This window comes from Typha angustifolia, chromosome 8 (genome assembly GCF_048772165.1).
Source record: "Typha angustifolia cultivar Huaian chromosome 8, ASM4877216v1, whole genome shotgun sequence".
NCBI lineage: Eukaryota > Viridiplantae > Streptophyta > Magnoliopsida > Poales > Typhaceae > Typha > Typha angustifolia.
The window spans coordinates 12,572,499-12,593,643 of record NC_133246.1 but is presented as its reverse complement, the minus strand read 5'-3'; the positions used below and the strand labels follow the sequence as shown (position 1 = coordinate 12,593,643).

The 21,145-nt window shown below is 35.2% G+C and overlaps 3 protein-coding genes across 9 annotated transcripts; 2 read left to right on the top strand and 1 right to left on the bottom strand.

Moving 5' to 3' along the window:
- The first annotated feature begins 1,352 nt into the window (after positions 1–1,352).
- On the top strand, positions 1,353–5,382 carry LOC140765250 (uncharacterized). 7 transcript variants are annotated; one of them, XR_012105167.1, is made up of 5 exons: positions 1,354–2,476; positions 4,018–4,085; positions 4,294–4,308; positions 4,402–4,541; positions 4,949–5,382. XR_012105167.1 is itself a non-coding variant. In XM_073104231.1 (2 exons), exons 1-2 carry the CDS (start codon positions 1,725–1,727, stop codon positions 4,962–4,964), a joined length of 768 nt encoding a protein of 255 aa, XP_072960332.1. In that variant the 5' UTR covers positions 1,361–1,724; the 3' UTR covers positions 4,965–5,382. The 7 variants fall into 7 exon arrangements, 1 of the variants encoding a protein (XP_072960332.1); XR_012105168.1 differs by having other exon boundaries at positions 4,399–4,541; XR_012105165.1 differs by having other exon boundaries at positions 1,353–2,476; positions 4,018–4,308.
- A 3,282-nt stretch (positions 5,383–8,664) lies between these two features.
- LOC140765231 (ubiquitin-conjugating enzyme E2 10) lies at positions 8,665–12,182 on the top strand. Its single transcript, XM_073104206.1, has 5 exons — positions 8,665–8,797; positions 8,890–8,973; positions 10,306–10,433; positions 11,267–11,371; positions 11,846–12,182. The coding sequence occupies exons 2-5, from the start codon at positions 8,904–8,906 to the stop codon at positions 11,987–11,989; spliced, it is 447 nt and encodes a 148-aa protein (XP_072960307.1). The 5' UTR covers positions 8,665–8,797; positions 8,890–8,903; the 3' UTR covers positions 11,990–12,182.
- A 1,911-nt stretch (positions 12,183–14,093) lies between these two features.
- LOC140765280 (plastid division protein PDV1-like) lies at positions 14,094–16,629 on the bottom strand. The gene is made up of 2 exons (XM_073104274.1): positions 16,146–16,629; positions 14,094–14,773 (listed from the first exon to the last, which is right to left on the bottom strand). The coding sequence occupies exons 1-2, from the start codon at positions 16,476–16,478 to the stop codon at positions 14,255–14,257; spliced, it is 852 nt and encodes a 283-aa protein (XP_072960375.1). The 5' UTR covers positions 16,479–16,629; the 3' UTR covers positions 14,094–14,254.
- Between the last annotated feature and the right edge of the window lie 4,516 nt (positions 16,630–21,145).

Below are 21,145 nucleotides of genomic sequence, written 5' to 3'. Positions count from 1 at the left end.
CCGACATTAACTCTTGCAAGTAGATTAATTATTTCACTAATTTTATTTTATAATTAACTCATTTAAAAATAAAAATTTTCTGGTAGATTCACCGTTACCCTTACACACAAAAACTAGTTGTTGCACATAAGTAAAAACTACAAAGGGATTAAATGTCACAAATGAAAGGAACGCTTTGAATTTTCATTAATCCATGTTAGATATAATATTTCTCCAATTTTAATACTGCATCTAACTCTAATAATCCGAAATTGATGTTTAACGCTATTAATAGTTGCAAGTGGAGCCTGAAAATTATAGGTAAGTGTTGGGTAGATTCTTAGCCCATCTTTTATCCATGCATGATTTTAAAGGAGAGTTATTTTCATTTATGTTATTTTCTATGTTTGGTTATTAAAATATGAATAAGGAGAAGGATTAAGGCCATCAAAAGTACACCTAATACTTTTAAAAAAGTATTAGCGTTCTTTATATACCAGCGTCTAATCTACAAGCTAGCTTTGCCATGCACACCTAAAAATTTATTATAAGACTATTATAAGTCTATAAAACTGTTATCTAAACTAGATTTATCAATTACTAAATCTAAAAGGAAAAAATCATAATTTTATAAATAAATTATTTTTAATCTCATCTTATTATTCAAAGAAAATGATCATTTTTACGATTTTCCACGTGGCGTTGAGCTAACATAAAAGTTATAATAATTCTAGAATAAGTTTAGAAACGGCAGCATTCAAGGGCTTCTTTACTGTAGCAACATAGTGTGGTCAAAAGCTCAGTTATCTTCTGCACTCCTAGTACGAATAGTACGCAAATAATTTTATCCGGCTGGAAATTTAGAGTAAAAGGTACAGACAAGCCATGTAGCTTAAATCCCATGCAGGCTTATGCTGCTTCCGGTCCACTGCTACGATATCAAAGCCGAGCCCACTCCACAGCACTTGTTTTTCTATCCCACATGAGTCAAATACTAGCCATGCATCGGGTACAGTGAATTTAAGCTAATCTAAGTCCAACTCACCTAATTAGATCACTTATTACGTGACAAACCAGTGTCACTAGTTCCTACGTCCACGTAGAATTTTTCATGATAATTATTCTCTATTCTTAATTGTCTTTGTTGTCGTATTTGTATTCAAATTATTTATATGATTTTAAAATACTATAAAAATAGTAATTGTTGTGGTTATCGCATCGTTATCACTCGCTGTCCCGACTTCTGTCGACCATTAATTAAATAATTAATTAATTAATCTCCGTTGCTCCCATAACAACATCACTAATCCTTCGTCCCGGAGTGTCATAATAAATGATTCCATTATTGGATATCCAGTGCCGACGAAAGCACTTGGGCCCCTCGTCGGGCCCCGCTTCTCGACCAACGCAACGCTCCGCGTGAAGATCCCGCACCTTCAAATGATTTAAATCCATTTCTCTTCCTCCGAAATCCTCGTCTTTCTTTTTCCCTTGCTTTCTTCTCCGATCATCGAGTGGATTTCCCGCCATTTCTAACAGGAATCCTCGACATTTGATACATTCGTTTCAGTTTCGAATTGTTTTATAATATAGTTTTCTTGCTTTCTACCCAATTCCCCCATTTTTATTTGTCTATTGTGGTTCAAGGATTTCTCCACCCTGTGATTCAGGATTTCGATTTATTGATCTTTTCTCAATTTCGTAAGCGGAAAGATTTGAACTAGACGGAGAGAGAAACGAGAAGAATGGCGGAGAAGGCTACCTTGAAACCAGCGCTTCAAAAACCACCGGGCTACCGAAATCCGGCTATGCCGCCGGCTAAGGCTCCTCCGCCGGCGCTCCGCCGCCCGGCGCAGCTCCCTCCGGCGTTTCGGCACCCCGGTAAGCCCCTCCGCCGCCGCCGGCGGAGCTGCCGCCTCCGCATCTGCTGCTGGCTCATCCTCTTCATCCTCGTCCTCGCCTTACTCCTCGCCATCGCGGGCGCCCTCGCCTACTTCTACTACCAACCCCGCCTCCCCACCTTCCACATCCAATCCCTCAACGCCACCCGCCTCCACGTCAGCACCGCCGGAGCCGGCACCGCCGTCGACGCTGCGACGGTCGTCACCGTCCTCGCCTGGAACCCTAACGGCAAGATCGGTATCGACTACGGCGATTGGGAGGGGAGGGTCGCCGTGGTGGATGAGGACGGCGACGTCGGGTTTGGGGAGGCGACGATCGCCGGATTCCGGCAGGGGAGGAAGAACGCGACGGCGGTGAGGTTTCAGGCGGCGGCGAAGGGAGTGGTGGTGGACGACGCGGTGGCTTCGAGGATGCGGTCGCGGTACCGGAGCAAGGAGATGAGGTTGAAGGTGGAGGTGAGGACGAGAGTTGGGTTGGTGGTGGGCGGTAAGAGTACCTGGAAGGTGCCGATAAGGATTAGTTGTGGGGCAGTAAAATTGAAGCAAGCCAAGAGTGGTGGCGAGATGCCCAAATGCCGCGTCTTCTTGTTTGGATGGTTAGTCTCCTCTCCTCTCGTTCTAACGTTTCAATTTTCTACTAAAATTTTCATATAAAAACCCTTTTGCTGTTTTTTCTCCATAAAATAAGCTAATAACACCTTGCCATTACGTTAATTGATACAAGTTAACCCTCGTCCTGCGTTAAAGGTAATCGTACTATTTGCCGTTTCATCATTATGAGGTAATTATGCTGTTCCAATTTTCATAATTTCTTTAATTTTTTTTTAAACAAGGGTGCGATCTATTAATATTAAGGACAATAAGGTTCGAACTGCAAAATCTGTGTTAATTTTAAAGCTAATGATTGATACGATGGATTTTTACATAGTTGCTGCTAAAAGCTTTTAAATATTATGATTACCATTATACTCTTCAAAATCTCATAATTATCATCAAAACCATATGACTCTTTCACAAATTTTATTCCATTAGTTAAATTAACTAGTCATGATTAAAACATAATTTAGATTTGAAAAATAACTATTTTTCTCTTGCATAAATTATTTAAAATAATTTATACTAGATACATATTATTAATAAATATTTTACACTCTAAACTCACAAAGAGAAATAATATTTTAGTCACTTATTAGTGATTTTAACTTTTAATAATATGTTAGGTATATTATGTTAAAAATTAACTGCAATAGTAATTCTGATATTTTAAAGAATATAATGATAATCTAATTTGAAAATTTTCAGTGGCAATTATTAAAAAAAAAACTTGATATGAAGCAAAATATGAATCCGTGCACATGGATTTTGTCTTGAGCTTTACTTAGTTACAGTGTAAGTAGAGATGCAATAATTTAGGTCTAATTAAAAATCCATCACTAGCATAAATTTACCAAAATTCCAAAATAGACAGACTAAGGGATTGAGATTTTGTGTGCATCAGTTTAATCAGTCCAAGTGATTGATGTGCATCAATGTATTAATCATATGCATCGGATAGTTATGACTGTGAATCATATGGATTTTTATATCTGATTTCAAGTGTGATTATAATTGTTAAATATACACAATCTATGCGCTGGTACATCTGCTGACGCATAAGGCCATAAGGGTTATTCGGAACGGATCGACTCAGGTAGAGATTTGTGACTCAAAGAATGATTGGACTAGAGACGAAGAGCCTTGAGGATAAGTTACTTACACGTCTGTTTAAGCCACTTGTGCTACTTGAAAATTGTTGTCACATTGTACCCTTCGTTTATTTGGACAATGAGATGGGCCTATTTTTCTCTACCTGGCTAACTACAGAGAGGGATACTCGACTTGGGATTCATAGATTAAGGTGTATTCGTTTCCCTGCGTCTTGTGGAAAATCACTAGAGAAATGAATGGCAAGAATCACAATAATGTGATACTAAAGTGATTGAAGACATTTCCATTTCAACCCTATCTGCTTGTTGGTTTATTCTAGTTTATGCCACTTGTGTTTTTCTTTTATCATAGTTGTCATCGTTTATGGTCCCATTACTCATTCGGTGATCTGTTTACTCTTTGTTGTCCGACTTATTTCACTCCATTAAAGGTACTGGTCCGCTGTGCGTCTTGAAGCCAATAAAGAATTAGATGGCAACTGGCAACACTTGCAATAATGTGAGACTATAGTAGAGGAAATTCCATTTTGCACCTCATATTATTGGCTTGCTCTTTGATAGAATTGGCTAAATTATACAGTTTTTTTTTTAAAAAAAAATTAGAATAAAGTACTTGGTAGGGTTTGGATTGAATTCTTTCTAATATAATAAATTCCCACCATCCCTGTGGCTCTGCATTTTCATCCATATCTCGGAGGGGAGGGCAGCCAATTTGGAATTTGGTGAGTAGTTGTTTAGGCTCTATCACTGACAACTGGTGGATCAATTAGTAAATACAGGCTCAATCATTTGCTTATTTATTTATTCCATAGCAGAAGCTTTAAGGTCAGCTGCATGCATCTGAATTGTGAACCATTCGGCCCCATGGGACGTGCATGGTGGGTTACTGCAGGACATAATGCCTTGGCTGGATCCTCTAAGTCGGTTAGAGTTGCTAGCCGTCGTTGAAGCATAGGTGGGTCCATTGCGGTGCTCGTACGTACATATCTTCTACATGATTGGATCTTATCATCATTCTGATTGAAATCAGAAAAAAATAGAAAAAAGAGCTTGCTTCAACACATGAATGTGTTTATTACAGAGGTTAAAATGTCAAAATTACCGTCCTTGGTTCCTTGCGGTTTAGGGAGAAATGTGTTTATTACATATAAATTGCTTCACCTCCTAAACTTATTAAGATCATATTTTTGTCTTTTCTAACACTGCCCATTAACCAACACACATTTGGACTAAAACTTAGTTGTTCTTTGTTATACTTATTTGATTTAGCCCATTGCGCGCTCTCTTTCCTTACTCTCTCCACTCCTTTTTCTTTAATGCTTCTACTTGTCACTTATTTTTTCTTTCGTCCAATGATTTCAGGTTCAATCTCAAGTGAAATGTGAAGCAAGTCCCCTACATTGCATTTTACTATTTTGGAAGAGCTATCAGTGCTAACATGTAGAAGGAATTTGTCTCTTTGTTGCTGCCTATCTTATTACAGCTGATGATTATATTTTAGTCACGTCGGTAAGGAGATTGAAGTCAATATGCATCGCTTTGCTGGATATGCTACAATCATGCATTGATCTAAATTATCTTACATGGTTTTATCATATGTGAAGCATCTGAGAAGTTTGTAATTACACCTTACGCAAAATTTCAATTCTTTTCTTGTACAATAAGGAGGTACTAATGTGTAAAATAAGATTTATGAGTTTGAATTCTGCTACTGATGTATATTTTTAATTGGGATCGGTTCTTGTTTGTATATCTTTGTAGTTGTTAATAAAGTTGAAGTTACCAAATTTTAAGCAGTCGGGTATCAATCTATGTCCATTGCTGCATATATAGTTTCTCCAACTATATTTTCAGAACTTTCTAAACGAGCAAGAGCTAATTTTCCTTTTTCTTTTTTCTTATTTGATCGTTGGAGGTTGAAAAGCTCTGACTTTGATGATTGGGTTTTAGCATTTTTTGTTTTGTTCCAGATTAATATTGTGAAAGGAAGAAGAACAAGCCTTGGCATCAAATTTTACACTACATACCATCTAACTCTTAAAGGCTCAGTGATTTTAAAGTGCCAACCTTTTCAATTGTTTTATTTTATTTGTTCTTATGTCTTGCTCTAGTGGGTTCCTGGATTGCCCAAGGGGAGGATTTTCCTCTGTGAAGGTTTTATTTTCGTTCTTTTATCTTTTCTATAATTTTGTTCTCACCCTGTGGTATTTGGCTGCGTTAATATTCGACTAACATCCACCTATTGGTCAATGTTTTGAGACATCTAGGAAAGTTCCAAAAGAGTGGTTCTAGATCCTTCGTACCAGTGAGCTGGAAAATTTGTTCCATTACTGGGTAGGAGCTAAACTCTATTATCAACTAGAACTAGAGTTGTTGACCAAAATAAATTTATTTTTTGATTTAATTACTAAAAAATAGGTTTATTTTTCTATAGCCCTAATGTACTTAAAATGTTGATCTTATTATTGTTTTCTTAAATAAAATACTAATTTTATCAGCGTTTTTATTGAAACTTTTAGATAATACTTTATATCCTAAGAAGTTAAAAGGTAAAAAAATGTTTAACAGCTAAACATTTTACTAAAAGGCATAACAATTAAGTGTACTAAAACACTTAGCAGTTATTAGTAAAATTATATTTGTATTGATATATATATATATATATACTAGTCTGAATTCAAGTAGTGAAAATAATTACTATATCTGCTAAGTACAACTACATATATAAGTCAAATATTAGATATATTCATATTATTTTCTTCGACATGTATAAAACTAATCGATAGATAATTAGTATATATATAAACTAGGTTAAAATTTATAAAAGTATAAAAAATTTGTTTACACTATCATTTTCTAATATTCTAACTAAATGATATATGATGATCGATTCAGATAATATTTTAGAAAAATTAGGGAAAGGCTAATTATATTTATGGGGGAGTCTTTATGGTTCTCTTGCTTCCTTGAAGATTTGAAGGTATAAGAAGGTGAGATTTTGTCACTGAAAATTCATCGATTGCGCTAATTCTGCAAGACCTGCCATAGTAGGTTGAGGAGGTGGTTGCTTGCCTTGCTAAGATAGATAGAAATGGATGCTCACCTCCAATAAACCTAATATGTGAAAATGACTAAGGACGTAAGAGAACCCCTAAAGGCAGGAGAAATGGATGCACACCTCTAAGAATTTTGGTACCTCATCCCAGAAAGGGCATGAGAACGATCCATAAATCTTTTCTTAGCTAAGAGATCCCGGTGTGAACTCTGTTAAAAATAGCCAATCTAATGATCGTCTTGGTATTTGCCAATAGCGATGAACTCTGCAAACTAGGGGCGTAATCTAATCTAGATGAACCCACCACCAGCGAAGAGTTGAGAGAGGTAAGGAAGAACTTAGAAAGGGAGAAACCTTCAAAACACCCTACTAAATTTGTTAGAGAGTACAAACGAGGAAAGATCGATGCAAAGATTATTAATTTAGTTGATCCCAATTGTAGTGGGCTAGTCGAGGCACCTAGGCCATCTAAGATTTTGAACATCTCAAAAGAGGACCATCTAATGAAGGGAAGTGTTGAAGGCAGACACAAATCTAAATTGGAGGGAGGCATCCTCATTGATCGATTCAACCAAAACTGTAACCAATTCTTACTTTGTAGAGAAATGAATATCTAGTTGAGACATCCCTAAGAGGGACATGACACTTATAGTAAAGGTGCATGAGCACCCTCCACAACGATAAGAGGTCTGCAAATCAATAGCTTTCACTACCAGTTGAGTAAGAGATTGTAAGTGGTTGTTCAGAGGTCTTAGATGCCCAATCGACTTAACCTTTTAGGAAGGCAGTTGAGGCCTAATTAATCTTTTAATGAAAGCCCTCGATAGAGAATTCTCCTTTGTAAAGAAAAACCTACCCGATGTAGTCTAGCCCCTTGATGATAAACTCGGGTTTAAAACACCAAGAGAAAGTAGGTTAATATGGCATAAAAAAACTAATTTGATAAGAGTCACCTTGCCCTAGTGGACGAGGTTCAAGCTTATTTAAACATTAGTCTTTCCTCGTATCTATTAATGATGAGCTGCTAACCGTGGGTTGAAAGAGGATCGTTCGATTAGTTAGAATAAACTTCTTTATTTCAAAATAAGTATACCAAAGCATGTGATAGAATTTTAGAATAGAAAAATAGAATAAATAGTCTTATTTTGAATATATGTATTTCTTGTTTTGGTTCAGATAACAAAATTCAGGATAACTCATCCACTTATTCAAAACCATGTGACCCATTTGCCATCTTTGAAATATATTATAATATTATGATATATTGTGATTTAGATTGAACAATATAACACGACTATAATATATTTATTGATATATTTAAACATGTTTGCAGTGAAAAATATTTTAATATAAGATCAACTTTTGTAATACTATGTGTGATAGTATATATATTGCATAAATTACGATGAACTAAGTTAAATTATCTTTTAGCCAAGAGTTATAAACATAACCAAGAGAAAATAATATAATAGTTGTAAAATAAAATTACATTTTTTTAAATTTAAACCTAATTTCTATCTTTTTTTTAAAAAAAATAAGAAATAAAAAATATATAACTAAATACTAACTTAGAATTGGAATAAAGTTTTTGTTTTATTATAAAATAAGTTATCCTTTTATTCCAATTCGTAGATGTCTCGTTATCAGGTGTAAGAACTACTACGAACTGGAAAAATAGCTAAAGTGGAACGATTGAGAAATAATAAAATCTTATTTCACTATGAATTGTCGCAATATAAACCTAATATAGGAGGTTATTTGCTAAATTCGACTTAGTCCCTTTGGTGGCCAGAAATAAATTATAAATCCTCGCTTTTGCAAATACCCCCCTGTATATTAGGGTAATATTGCGGATACACCCCTGGAATAAAGTACCTTCCTATCGGCTTTACGGCTTATCGGGGTGTATTTCTAGAAACAACCCTGATAATATTCAAATATAACTTACCTTTCCTCGCCTGCTATGATATAACTATGTCTCCATTTCCTTCTCTGGTCCCGATTCTTTCCCCCAAATTTTTTGTCTCGTTATCGTTAAATATTATTAATTACCACTAATTACGAACAATAAAAAGACCGAAGCTTTCCTCACCTTTCCTTTCCCTTTTCCTCTCTTTCTCCGATCTTTCGAGGCTTCTTCCATCTCGGCTCCTCGGGTGATTTTGCTTTCGATGTCTCTTTATATTCTCTTCTTCTTGTTCGTGGACTGTTTCCTAACGATCTTTGCGTTCTCTTGAGTTGGATCCAGGTCTTGTTACCGCCATGGCTTCGAAGCGGATCTTGAAGGAGCTCAAGGATTTGCAGAAGGATCCGCCCACCTCTTGCAGCGCAGGTCTGTTTAATTCGATTTCTGATCTGTTTTGTGATCTATTTCGTTCTATACGTGGTTGCCAGCGATCGATGCTTGTTATTTGGTTGAGTTTTTATCTGGATTCGTAATGTTTGACTTCGATTTGTTGTACAATGGTGAGATTTTTTTTGGAAAGATCGGATTTTTGCATTTGCATATATTATGTTATTCACGAACAAAACAGAGCCTAAGTTATTATCTGTAGATCCGGATCTACTCCTTTATTCACTTGTATTTTCTCCTGAAATAATTCTAATTTATTATGCTTTGGGGCTTCCATTCTTCATACTACCGAGTAGTTCAACCATAAATCTGAAGCAGCAGGGTCATTTTCTGTTCTCTTTTTCCGAAAATTTGATGTCATCTAGTCAAATAGTTGTTAAGTAGTCCTGCTCCTTATCATTTCAACTTCTCTCCAGTGTCATGAATCGTACTTACTTTAGGTAACCGTAAAGGGAATTCACTTACCTTTTTCATTATGAAGGGTTTTTTTTTAATCAAATGTGAATTATCTTCTAAGTGGTTCTCCTTTTACATGGATATTTTTCATTGAAATTTTATGTGGTGAACTCAGTCTATATGGTTTGTTGATAGAGCTTTTAAACTAAACTTTTGTTTTGTTTTGTTTTTTTTCTTTGGTTTCTGATTTATGCCTCGATGGTTTCGTTGCTTATCCGGTATTTTGGTCTTGGTCTGAATCAGGCCGAGTGTGTATAGTTTACAGGATATCTGTCCCTTAAGCTGTGTTGCAAGTCTAGGACTCTAGATGCCTAGTTCTGGACAGTATATGAACACATTTGAACTTATGGATGCATGGAGTTATGTCCCTAGTTTCTTGAGAGTTCTATATCTTGTATTCAAATTGTTTGTGCATGACTGATGAGATACTGCATCACTGCACTGTGATTAGGCGATTGTCGAAGTTTGACTGTAACTTGAGAACATGCATAGATTTAGGTTCGCATCTACGAGAATTTTATAGTACAATAAAATGGTAGGGAATCATGCTTAGGCTATCATAAGTTGTTAAGATACGCTGACACATGCTAATATTATATGAGGTTTTTAGCTTTAAATCACAATTAAACTGTTTTCAGATATAATTCTTTTCCTCTAAAAAGTTCCATGCTTAGTGAAACAATGCCACTAGTTTTTGATAAATATGAAAAATCAAAGTGTGCTTCTGAGGGAATTCCAACAAACTATCAGATAAGTTCCAACTGAAATTACCTACACTTTAAGTTACAGTGTGCCAACATGGAGTCATCGTTTTCAGTATCATTGATCTGCTACTTCTTTTTCCCCATTTAACAGGCCCTGTTGCGGAAGACATGTTCCACTGGCAGGCAACAATTATGGGTCCCCCAGATAGTCCTTATGCAGGAGGAGTCTTTTTGGTTACAATCCACTTCCCTCCAGATTATCCATTTAAGCCACCTAAGGTACTAAATGAAAACAATTTTAGTTTACATGATTAAGCTTCTTTTCCATGATTTGCTTCTATGAACAAAATATTTTTCCTTTTTCAAAGACTGTTCCATCTTATAAATAATTTGTCGAGATATCTACTTGAATTGCCTTCCCTTATCCCTTATACCAATCTGCATGTATTATTGTAAGAATCATATTCTCATTGACTGTCTTAATATAGTGTCATGCAACTTATAAGTCAACTTGTCCATAGGATTTTTTACAATAGCTGGTGTAGTTAGGTTTATGTTTATCCTTGAACATTTTGTGTGATTATAACATTCAACATATTTTTTTTTGGACATTATCTTGTGTAATCAGTTGGAGACATTCTTGATCTGTCACTGTCTTCGTTCAGTGACTAGTGAGTATCAACTTTTAGAACCTAGATCCTTCTTTTTTTGATACGCATTGTTCATAGTTCCAATCTAGCAATTCCTTTTGTAGTTATTGTATATATTACTCTAGTTGTTTTGATCTCATAGTAAATTATAGGTTGTCACTTCAGCTAGTTTAGTGAAGTTCATAGTCACTTTTTTGTTTCCCACTGTTTCCTGTAGTGTACCAATCGGGCAATGTTATGCCATACTCTCATGCTGGCTTATGAAATCAGGGCTAGGAGTTAGATTTTTGATTTGCCGTCTGAAGTTATACTTCTCTTCAAGGCTAAATTTGCACATGGCATTGCCAAGGTTCTAAAATGCTTTGTCATGACCATCTGTTACTGTAATGACTATTAATTGGCTATGGTTACAATTAAGAAAGGAATGATTTATCCACCATATTGGAGAACATGATTTTGCAGGTAGCATTTAGGACAAAAGTCTTTCATCCAAATATTAACAGCAACGGAAGCATTTGCCTGGATATCTTAAAGGAGCAATGGAGCCCTGCATTGACTATTTCCAAGGTATCTTTTCTTGCATATTTCATCAAATTAAGTTACATAGATGCAATGTAATATTATGCCTGGGATTTCGTACAATAAGAGAGCTCATAGCAAATTATTCTTCAGTAATATTCTCTGGACAATTTGTACAATAGCTGCAAGTTTCCAGTGCCTTTTATGGTTGGACTGGGTCTTAGCCTCTATAAGAAGTCTAGATGGGTCACAACAATTTGATGCCTCCTAGTTTTGGTTATCTCGGATGAGGAGTTTGTCCAACAGTGTGCATCCTATTAATAGTGAAACGAAGTCTAATTACTAAAAGGTCACACTTAAGAACTCAGTAATAGAGTAGTAATGAGATAACCTATTATATACCTTTTTTTACAATGAGCATCCACGAGCTCTACTTGCCCCTCTTTGTAGTCATGTAAATTCTGATACTAGTAAATGGCCTTCTTTCTTTGCTTTCTGATTGTTCTCTTGTGCTACACGTAGGTACTTCTTTCAATTTGTTCCTTGTTGACGGACCCAAACCCAGATGATCCTTTGGTTCCGGAGATTGCACACATGTACAAGACTGATAGGAACAAATATGAGACCACCGCAAGGAGTTGGACCCAGAAGTATGCAATGGGTTAATGTCGGAGGATCGGAGGTTGTGGAGGCCATTTTCCTTCCTTCTTATGTTTATGTTCCATGGTGTCTTTGCTTCTGCTGTGGTGTAATGTGTAAGATGTGGCTTTATAACTCTACTTTCTCAACTGAAGGATTGGAAAGGCCTCAATCATGCACCAAAGTATTGAAAAATGAAAAATATTGTTGCTATTCTCCATTTTCTGCTTTAAAATTTGATATCTAGATCATTGCCTCTCAATTCCTTTCTTAGCTTTATACTTATATCTGTCAGTGCATGCAAGTACTGGAATAGGTATGGACCAAATTGCTTGCAATCTTCAAGAGCTTAGGCATACATCTTATGCAAAATAATTGAGAATTTGATAGCTTATGTCCTTGTTTTGTTATTTCTCTCATGTCAACAAGAGTTGGCACCTTTTTCGTTGGTAATATATCTATACTTGACTATTATTTTCTAAGGTAAGTTTTGCTCTCAGATTAGTGTATAAGATTTTGGGATAATTATATCTAGACCCTCAAATTATCTTTCATGTTTATAGACATTTTGATTTACTTTGCGATACATTGATCCATCAACTGTGTAAAACTTCAAAACTACTCATTCCATTAGTTATCCATTATATATATATTTTTTTTTGTGTAAAAAAAGAATCATTTGACTATCCCATAATTAATTTAAAGTTTTTTAAGAATTATTTTATCCTTATTTGATAGGAAAGAAAGATGATTATTTGATGTTTCACATTAATACCTTTAGAGTAATGGATATTATTTAGCCGAGGGGGTCTTAATATCACAAAACATAAACAAAGGGGTTATATAAAACTAGGCAATAGTTTTAAGATATAAGTGTAATTAACCATAAGGTTTTTAGCACTCGGCTGGCTTAGTACCTACTAACAAATCACCAACTCTACTAATACTAATTTACATTGGCCTTTAAAAAGAGTGCAACTATTCATTAGCTTCTTTTTTTTTCATTAGCCTTTTGAGAGTGAGGCCAAGAGCCATAATCATAAATGAGTTCGTTCATTAAAGTCATTATTCTGATCGTAATTCGTCGGGTTTAGGTTATAAATAATAGACTTTGCAATAAGAAAAGGACCAGAGATTCCGAAGGCATATATGCAAATCAAAATGATTTTGTTCTAAAACTAAATTACTTACCTTTTTAGTGAAAGCCATTGGGATGCTAAAAAGATCATCTCTTTTCCTTTTGTTAACTAAAGTTGAAAGATGTAGCTTCTTTCCTTCTTTAAATTTATTCTCTTATCCTTTTCTATATTCTAAACGTGTTGTGGGTGTACCACATTTTTGTTCAGCATACTGTCTTTAGTTTTTTTTTTCCTAAAAGAAAGAAAATTAATGGAACAAAACTTTTGTTACTCATGACTAGTAAACTTGATTATGGCAAAGATAATCTATGGAAAAACCTTGGGATGGTTAGACATATTCGTATAATAATGCCAGTTTCTCAATTTTCTGCTACAGTTTAAGGGTTTTCTATCAAGAGATTAGGCTACTAACAGCAATAGATTAACGTTGCCTGCGAGATGCTTATTGGGAACTAAAATGGTGCTTTCAAACTGTATTTTGACACGAAGCTGATGAATAAAACTAATAATAGAAGGGATATATAAGCCAGAGGATACAAGTGTTAGAAATGCTAATAAAAAGAAGAATAATTAAAGCATGCCAAAGAAAGAGCTTGAGTTTGAGCTTAAGAAACGAATAAAGGGAGCAGGTGCTGTCAATGTCCGACATATTATAATATCATAGTTTGGATAGGGTGAGAAACTCCTATTCCATTTGCAAGTTTAGAAGAAGAGAATAAGAAAACCTCTAACCTCAGAATATGCTAGCAATCTCAGTAGACAAGCTCAAATAATTTGAGAAGCGAAGCACTTTTAAGTTCATAAACAGTAATCACCACCAACTGCAACGATAACGTGCATTCAGTGCTAAAAGGAGAATAACTAGTGCTTACCGTTACCTAGGACCGCAAGAGGGCACTTTCTGTGGCTTCTTTCCTTTTTTTGGAGTCCAAGTACTTACAGAAACAACCATTCTCAACTTAATTCCATGTATACAAAGTGCCAAAAAGGAATGAAAGGTAACCTAAATCATTTACAAATTTCCTGGTACAACATTTAGAAGCTAGTCCAGTCAAAAAGGGAAAGCGAAAAGAGAACAAAAGGCCAAAACATTAATTCCCTAAACGAAAAACAAAAACATGTACAAGCATCAAAGAAATAAATTCCTCAAAGCCTAACCTCTAGCTAATAGAACATCAAGATTCTTCATCTTGTTATTCCGTGGAGAACTCTCCAAGTAAGAGGTTCCCTTGGCATCTTTCCTCTGATAGAATGATTGACCTTGTACTATTGGAGTTTCACTCCTAAAACTCACTTGATGCAGCTGCAGCAAAGCAAGCATACTTACAGCAAACACCGCAGCATTTCCTAGCACACCACCAATACTCTCTAATCTGAACGAGTTCCTAGCTAAAGCCAAACTGGACAACAACATCCGTGTAAAGACACTCAAGCTCTGACCCTTGTCATCTTTCACCATCTGACCTGACTGACTTCTTGGTACACTATAACCATTTTCTTGCGAGACAAATCGGTTAACATCATGGACATCTCCAACAAAAGCTAAAGCCTCTTCGATCACTCTGTACTTTTTTCCCTGATGGTCAGCTAACCTCATTGCAAGAATAATGCGGCTTTGCTCTAGCCTTGCTATTGCAGCATCTCGTTCAGCTCGCTGTTGTGATTGCACAGTCTGCAGGGCGCCATACACATAGAATTAAATAATTGACAAATGTAGCAGTAGAGAAGTATAACATGGAATATTGAGATTGGGACTAAGCTTGTAATCAGCATCCAAACATTTGTGCAGGTCTTACTTCTTTGAAAACTATATTGAGTTGAGCTCCATTAACAGGCACATTAATGAATAAATCCTACATGCTATCACTGAATACCAAGTTTTTTCATAGCAACTTTTTAAGTCATCCAAAAATGTAATGCAGTACAAATAGGAAAAATGAGTCAAAATTATCAGTCGACCAATATGTAACACATATAGTTAATATTTCGAGTTGAGTTCATATGCAACACCAGGATAGTTCCCAAAAGCTACTATTGAGGCTTCATAGATACGTGAGCATTATACAGTGATCTTAACAAAAAAGAGGAAGAAAATAAGAGCAGATTTGCATAAGCATTTATAATTGGTTTATTAATAGCTGGTGCATAAAAACAGGGCAATAAATGATTGAACTTGGGCAGCTTACTGGATTGAGTTTTCCTCTCAATTGCAGTATGAGAATATGATAATTGTGCAGGATAAGAAGACAATCTAATCAATAGATGTCCAATCCTTGTTGGTAAGAGATACATATAATGTGTACCAAAAGTTTGTGGAGGTTTTGATTGTCTTAACAAATAAGATAGACATTAGAAGTGTATTTTCTTTCTAAAGTGAACACTGTAAAGAAGAGAAATATATGAACTCCAGACAACTGTTCAATTATTAGTACAATCATAACAATAATTTATAAAAATGCATAATTGGGCCCTCCTAACAAATTGAAAGAAACCATCCGCATGGACTTTGTTTTATGCTGATGCTCAAAGATAATAGTAAAAACAAATCAAGCAAAGGTTTGCAAGCAAGCGCCAAGCCAAATTTATACTACAAACATATTGCATCAAAATTAAGCCTTCATGGCATCTTAATATCACCAATAAACGAGCAAACATATCAACATCATGACAGCTGAGAGAATATTTCACAAGTCGTGTAATTCCCCTCACAGTTGTTAAACCGTAGATATCATGCCATCATTACATGTAGGATATGCAACCAACATCCGTCTTCCTCTATCTGGGGATACTAGTAGGGCCATTCACAGCTTCCTACCTTCAAATTTTTAGCTACCTGTTGTTTAAATTCTACATTCTAAAATGATAAAACATCTCCAGAAGGAAAAGAAAAATGAATCGTCTCAAATGATCTAAACATGGCAAAAACTATTATTTATACGAAGCTAAAAATTGCTCGCAAATTATGAATCATCCTCAAATTAGATATATATGAACAGATTAAGAGCTGCAGAAAAAAAATAAAGGAAAAATCTATAGGAACTCACATGGAAGAACTCGAGCTGGTCCTCAAGATTCTCAAGCGCGGTCCTGATCGCGTTGAGGCTCTTCGCCTCCGCCATGGCGGCGTCGTCGTCCACCTCCCCCGCCCTGAAATCCTTAACGAAGACGAACCCATTCCTCCCATCCCTGCCATCCTTCGCCGCCCCCGCCGCCGGATCCGTCTTTCCTCCGGCCTTCTCACGGAAGGGTTTGTCGGCCGCCCTGACAGACTCAAGGAAATGGGCGCGGGAGATGGCGTGGATGGCGTCGCTGATCTTATCATGTAGGTCCCAGATCCTCTCGAGAACCGCCTCCACCTCCTCCATCTCCCATCTCATGGGTTGGATTCTTCTAGGGTTAGGGTTTCGGTACTCGTTTGTTCTCGATAGAGGAGGAAGAGGAAGAGGAGGAAGCGGTGGTGGTGTTTCCGGAGAAGGAAAAGAGAGGGAAAAGAACAAAAACCGATGCAGGACAGCAGAGAGAAAAGGAAATAAAAAATTAAAAAAAAATTAAAAGAAAAAAGAAAAAAAAGGAGAGGAGAGGAGAGGAGTGGAAGGGAAGGGTCGCGAGCACGGAGATCCGCAGTAAGAGGATCGATCTCGGCCGTTCATCTCTTGTGAGCTCCCGTATTTGTCTGTAGACTGTGGACCCATTCGGATCCGATCTGTACACAAGTAATAGCCTCTCATAAAGAAAATTAGCTATAATTACTCTTAAACCTCTAAACTATTGTTATTTCTCACATCTACTCTTTTAATTTTGTTTAATTAAACACGTACATTATTTTAATTAATAAAAATATTTATATATACCCACTTGGAATTTTTTAAAAAAATGTACGGATATCTAAATTAATTATTATTTCTTTTTAGTTCAGACGATGTATGCGATAGAAAAAATTTAATAAATATATGTGCAAAATTAGTGATAAATAATTTATAGGGTATAAGTAAAATTATTTTGAAAAAACTATGGGTGATTTGCATAAAACTACATATTGTTTTCGTTTTTATCATGTGAGCCCCGTCTTTTTTTATTTTAATTTTATTTTTTCTATTTATTTTTGCTTTCAAATTTAACTTTCTGTCGCCTAGCATATTGTTAAAAGACATGATTTTGTATTTTATATTCTAATATATTTTTTGTTTTCAATTTCAATTGCTATCAGTCTTTGTACATAGAGAGGGCTTTAACTATAATTTATAAAAAAGAAGAGATTATATACTATTCCAGAAGAAAAATAAATAGATACCCCTGAGTAGTGAGTGCTAAATAATTATGAATTAAAAAAATTAATAATTGTAAATTTGTAAGATAAAATTAAATTAGCCGTCAAGTTTTTAGAATTATTTTACTTGTCTCTATTTTATGGGTATTCATCTTTCTAATCGTATCAATATTTTTCTTGGTAATATTTAATTATTGTTAGAAATAAATTAATACTAGGTAGTAGTAAAGAATTTCTTTTTCAAAAGTTGTAATTCATAGTTATTTTATATAACTCATAGTCATTTACGTAATTCATAGCTATATAAGTTTTTTGGTGTGTCGCCCTACTTCACGACGAAGGTAGATTTTACTTAAGTGAAGATGATACTTGTGGTTTTAGACGAGATTTAAGAATTTTGCCATTTACTTTTACAAAGGTTTTTCCTCCGACGAGACTATATCAGGCTTCTCTGGTTGGCCACCTAATATATTTTTTATCTTTCATATTTTGTTTCTCTTTCCCTCTTTTATAGTGTTTAAGATGTTATTGTTGTGCTTTAGAAAGATGTTAACGACTTAAAATTACTACCAACAATAACTCTTTTATGTTGGTTTTTGGGATGTGATCACCTTTATTAGTTCCATATAATGATTATCATCATAGCTTATTACGACAAAGTGCTAAGAGTTATAACAGAATTAAGGGATCATTATATTTAGCCTCCTAAACTATCATAGTTTTTCATATATATTTTTAATTTATTTTAAATATTTTTATGTAGAATCTCTGAACTAATAAATATATCCTCATAAACCTCTCAACTATGAATATTCAATTAAGAATATTTAAATCACCTTCTACAATAATAATAATATTATTCCCTTTCCTTTTCTTTTATTTTTTTAATATAGTAGTTTCTAAAATACTCTCGCCAAAAGTATCATTACAAAATTCAAGCACTTATTCTTAAAATATTCTTACTAAGGTATTTAGTATATTCCATCAAATAAAATATAGCATAGAGTTAAATAATAATTAGTAGGATATCATATAAGAACTATAAGGCAAAAAAAAGGACTAGATTATAAATCTAATATAAAAAAAATTCTCTAATTAATATGGGCTCACAAACAAGAACAGCCACTCGATATCAACGCCTCCAAGAAAGAAATAAAAGAGAAAGAAAAATAAAATAAAATAAAATAAAAATAAAATAAAAAGATAAGGTTGCTTAAGTTGATATGCTGGTCCAAAACTATATCCATTTCTTTTATCAACAGCAACGTGTGAGGTTAGGAAAATAACTCCTAATTCAAGCTTAATAGCCAACTTCTTCTAATCCAAACTCCCCGTAGATCTAGAGATTGCTGATGGACGTGCATGGCTCCAAAGTCCTCGTATCTGACTCCCTCTCCTTCACCACGTCGTCAGTTTGAACTATATCATCACACACCACCAACCAAGTCCAAACTATCTAAACAAACAACTTTATTCTTTGTGATTCTTTAATCACCTTAACTATCTAGTATCTATAGTTTTTAATGATGTTAATAGGAAACATCAAATAACTATCTTATTTTTAATTTTAATCTCTTTTTTTAAATAAAAATAAAATAGTTTCTAGAGCGTCTAAAATTAATCACATGATATTTTTTACTAGATAAATTAAAAATTATAGACTCAGAAGAGGCATTTTGAAGGCTTTACAATAAGGGATCTATGTAAAAATGGGTAATAATTCGAGGGTTATATTTAATTTTATATGCTAAATTAAAAAATCAAAAGCATATTAAATTGCAAAAGCCTCCCCTAAAAACGTTCGGCCCAATCGTGCAAACAATTAGTCATATGGCCCAAATATACCAAGCCGGGCCCAATTAGAACGGCCCCAGGTTTTCTTGCGCCGCAAGCTCCACCCACCGGAATCGGCGACCCGAAGCCTTCATTGAGTCGCCATCAGGTGCGTGCGCCGCCGCCGACTTCGTCTCTCCGCATCCGTCTTTCGTCTCTGAGTACTCTCTCAACGGTGCACACGTTGGTTAGGGTTTGGTTTCTTCTCTTGCGATGGAGACGACGACGCCGGAACCCGTCTGCGCCAAGGAAGCTCTCGATCTCCTCAACTGCGCCGTCGACTCCTCCTCTTTCGATCGGGACAAGTGCCTCCGGTTCCTGGATGCCCTGCGCAATTGCGTGCTGGAAAAGGTAAATTTAGACTGAGATCGATGTTGTGGTGCTTATGATCGGAGATTATTTTTGTAGTAGCATTCAGTTTTTGGTAGGAGAATAGAAATGTCCGCTTGCTTGCTTCTAGCTAATTGGTAGATGCAATGTCTTTTGAAACAATTGGTATCAAGGTTTAGGGTTTAGAAGGTATAGAGATATAAAATTCTTTGACATCAGCTTGAAAGTATTGCTCGCAGAGCTACCATATATGTCCTTATAAGAAAGATCGTGAAGGACTATCATGCTAAACGAATCTAATCAAGTTGCTGATTCAGAAAAGGATCTAATTGTGGAATTGTGTGGATCTACCGCCATTATGTTAGAATGGCTGAATGATATGGGAAATGAGAAGTAGGATTAATTTAACTTCCTAGATAAGCCAATGAGAAGTAGAAAATAATTTTTAATAACAGGTTAAGAATGGTAACAACAAAAATGAAATGTAATCGGCAATTGGCACTGCGAGAGAGAATACAGAAGCATAGAGCTTGACAACTATCGATCCTCAGTAGGATCTCAGGGTGACTTTCCTATGGGAAAGCTCTTAAATAGATCTTGCACATCATAGGAGTAGGATTTCTCTGTGCTGAGAAGTACTTTTGTGGAGTCAAGCCAGAACTTTTTCTAAAGAGTAGAGTGGTTTCTACCTTGGTGTAATTGTTTTGATAAGCATGCGACTTTATGTGTATGTGATTGCTAATTGACACATTGAGGACTTATTTTCTTGTGTACCGGTTATCATTGACACAACAATCTTTTGATTTCCTGAACTTGTCAATAATGTGCATGTTTTCCTGATCTCATCTGATTTGGATGAATTGGTTTTACATATATTTATAAAGCTTTTAGCTTTTCTGCAAAAAATATCTTTCCACCAATTGAATTTAAACTTTTATTTCCTTGATAATTCTTCTCTAATAGATTTTGATGGAACTTGGATGGTGTGCTGCTCTTCCAGTAAAATAGAACAGTAAAGAAACACTCATGGTGAAGAAAGAAGGAAAAGCAACATTAAGTAGACATGTGCAAATATTTTAGTTAGTTTACTCAAAATGTTCTCTCTTAACATTCATCTATCACATACCTTGAAATAATCTCATTTCTTGTGATGTTCATAAACCTTTGATGAATCGGTGACACAGCAAAGGTTTTGTTTTGCAAATTTAAATAGAGTAGCAGTGATACTAAAATAAATGAAAAGAAATAATATTTCCTGTTTTCTCTCTATGATGGAACCAGTATAGAGTTAGTTAAGGTCTTAAGGACCTTCTATAGTTAGGCTAGTTGTTTTGTGAATTCTCGTAACGGGGATTGTTTAAACATTATTTTGTTTTCTTGGGTAGTATTTCTTATTGGGTGGGTGGGCGGTATTACATAATTAGCATTACAGAAAATCCTTTTTCCGAAAAGTTTGACTGAAATCAAATATATTATATATGCAACTATATGAATTAGCCTGATTGGCAAGACTAGTCTCTTGGCTTTCTTGTCACTTAAGTGAATCAGCCACCAAGAATTTGTGGTGAGATGCATATGTTCATGTGCTCTTATGATTTGAACAGATTGTTTAAT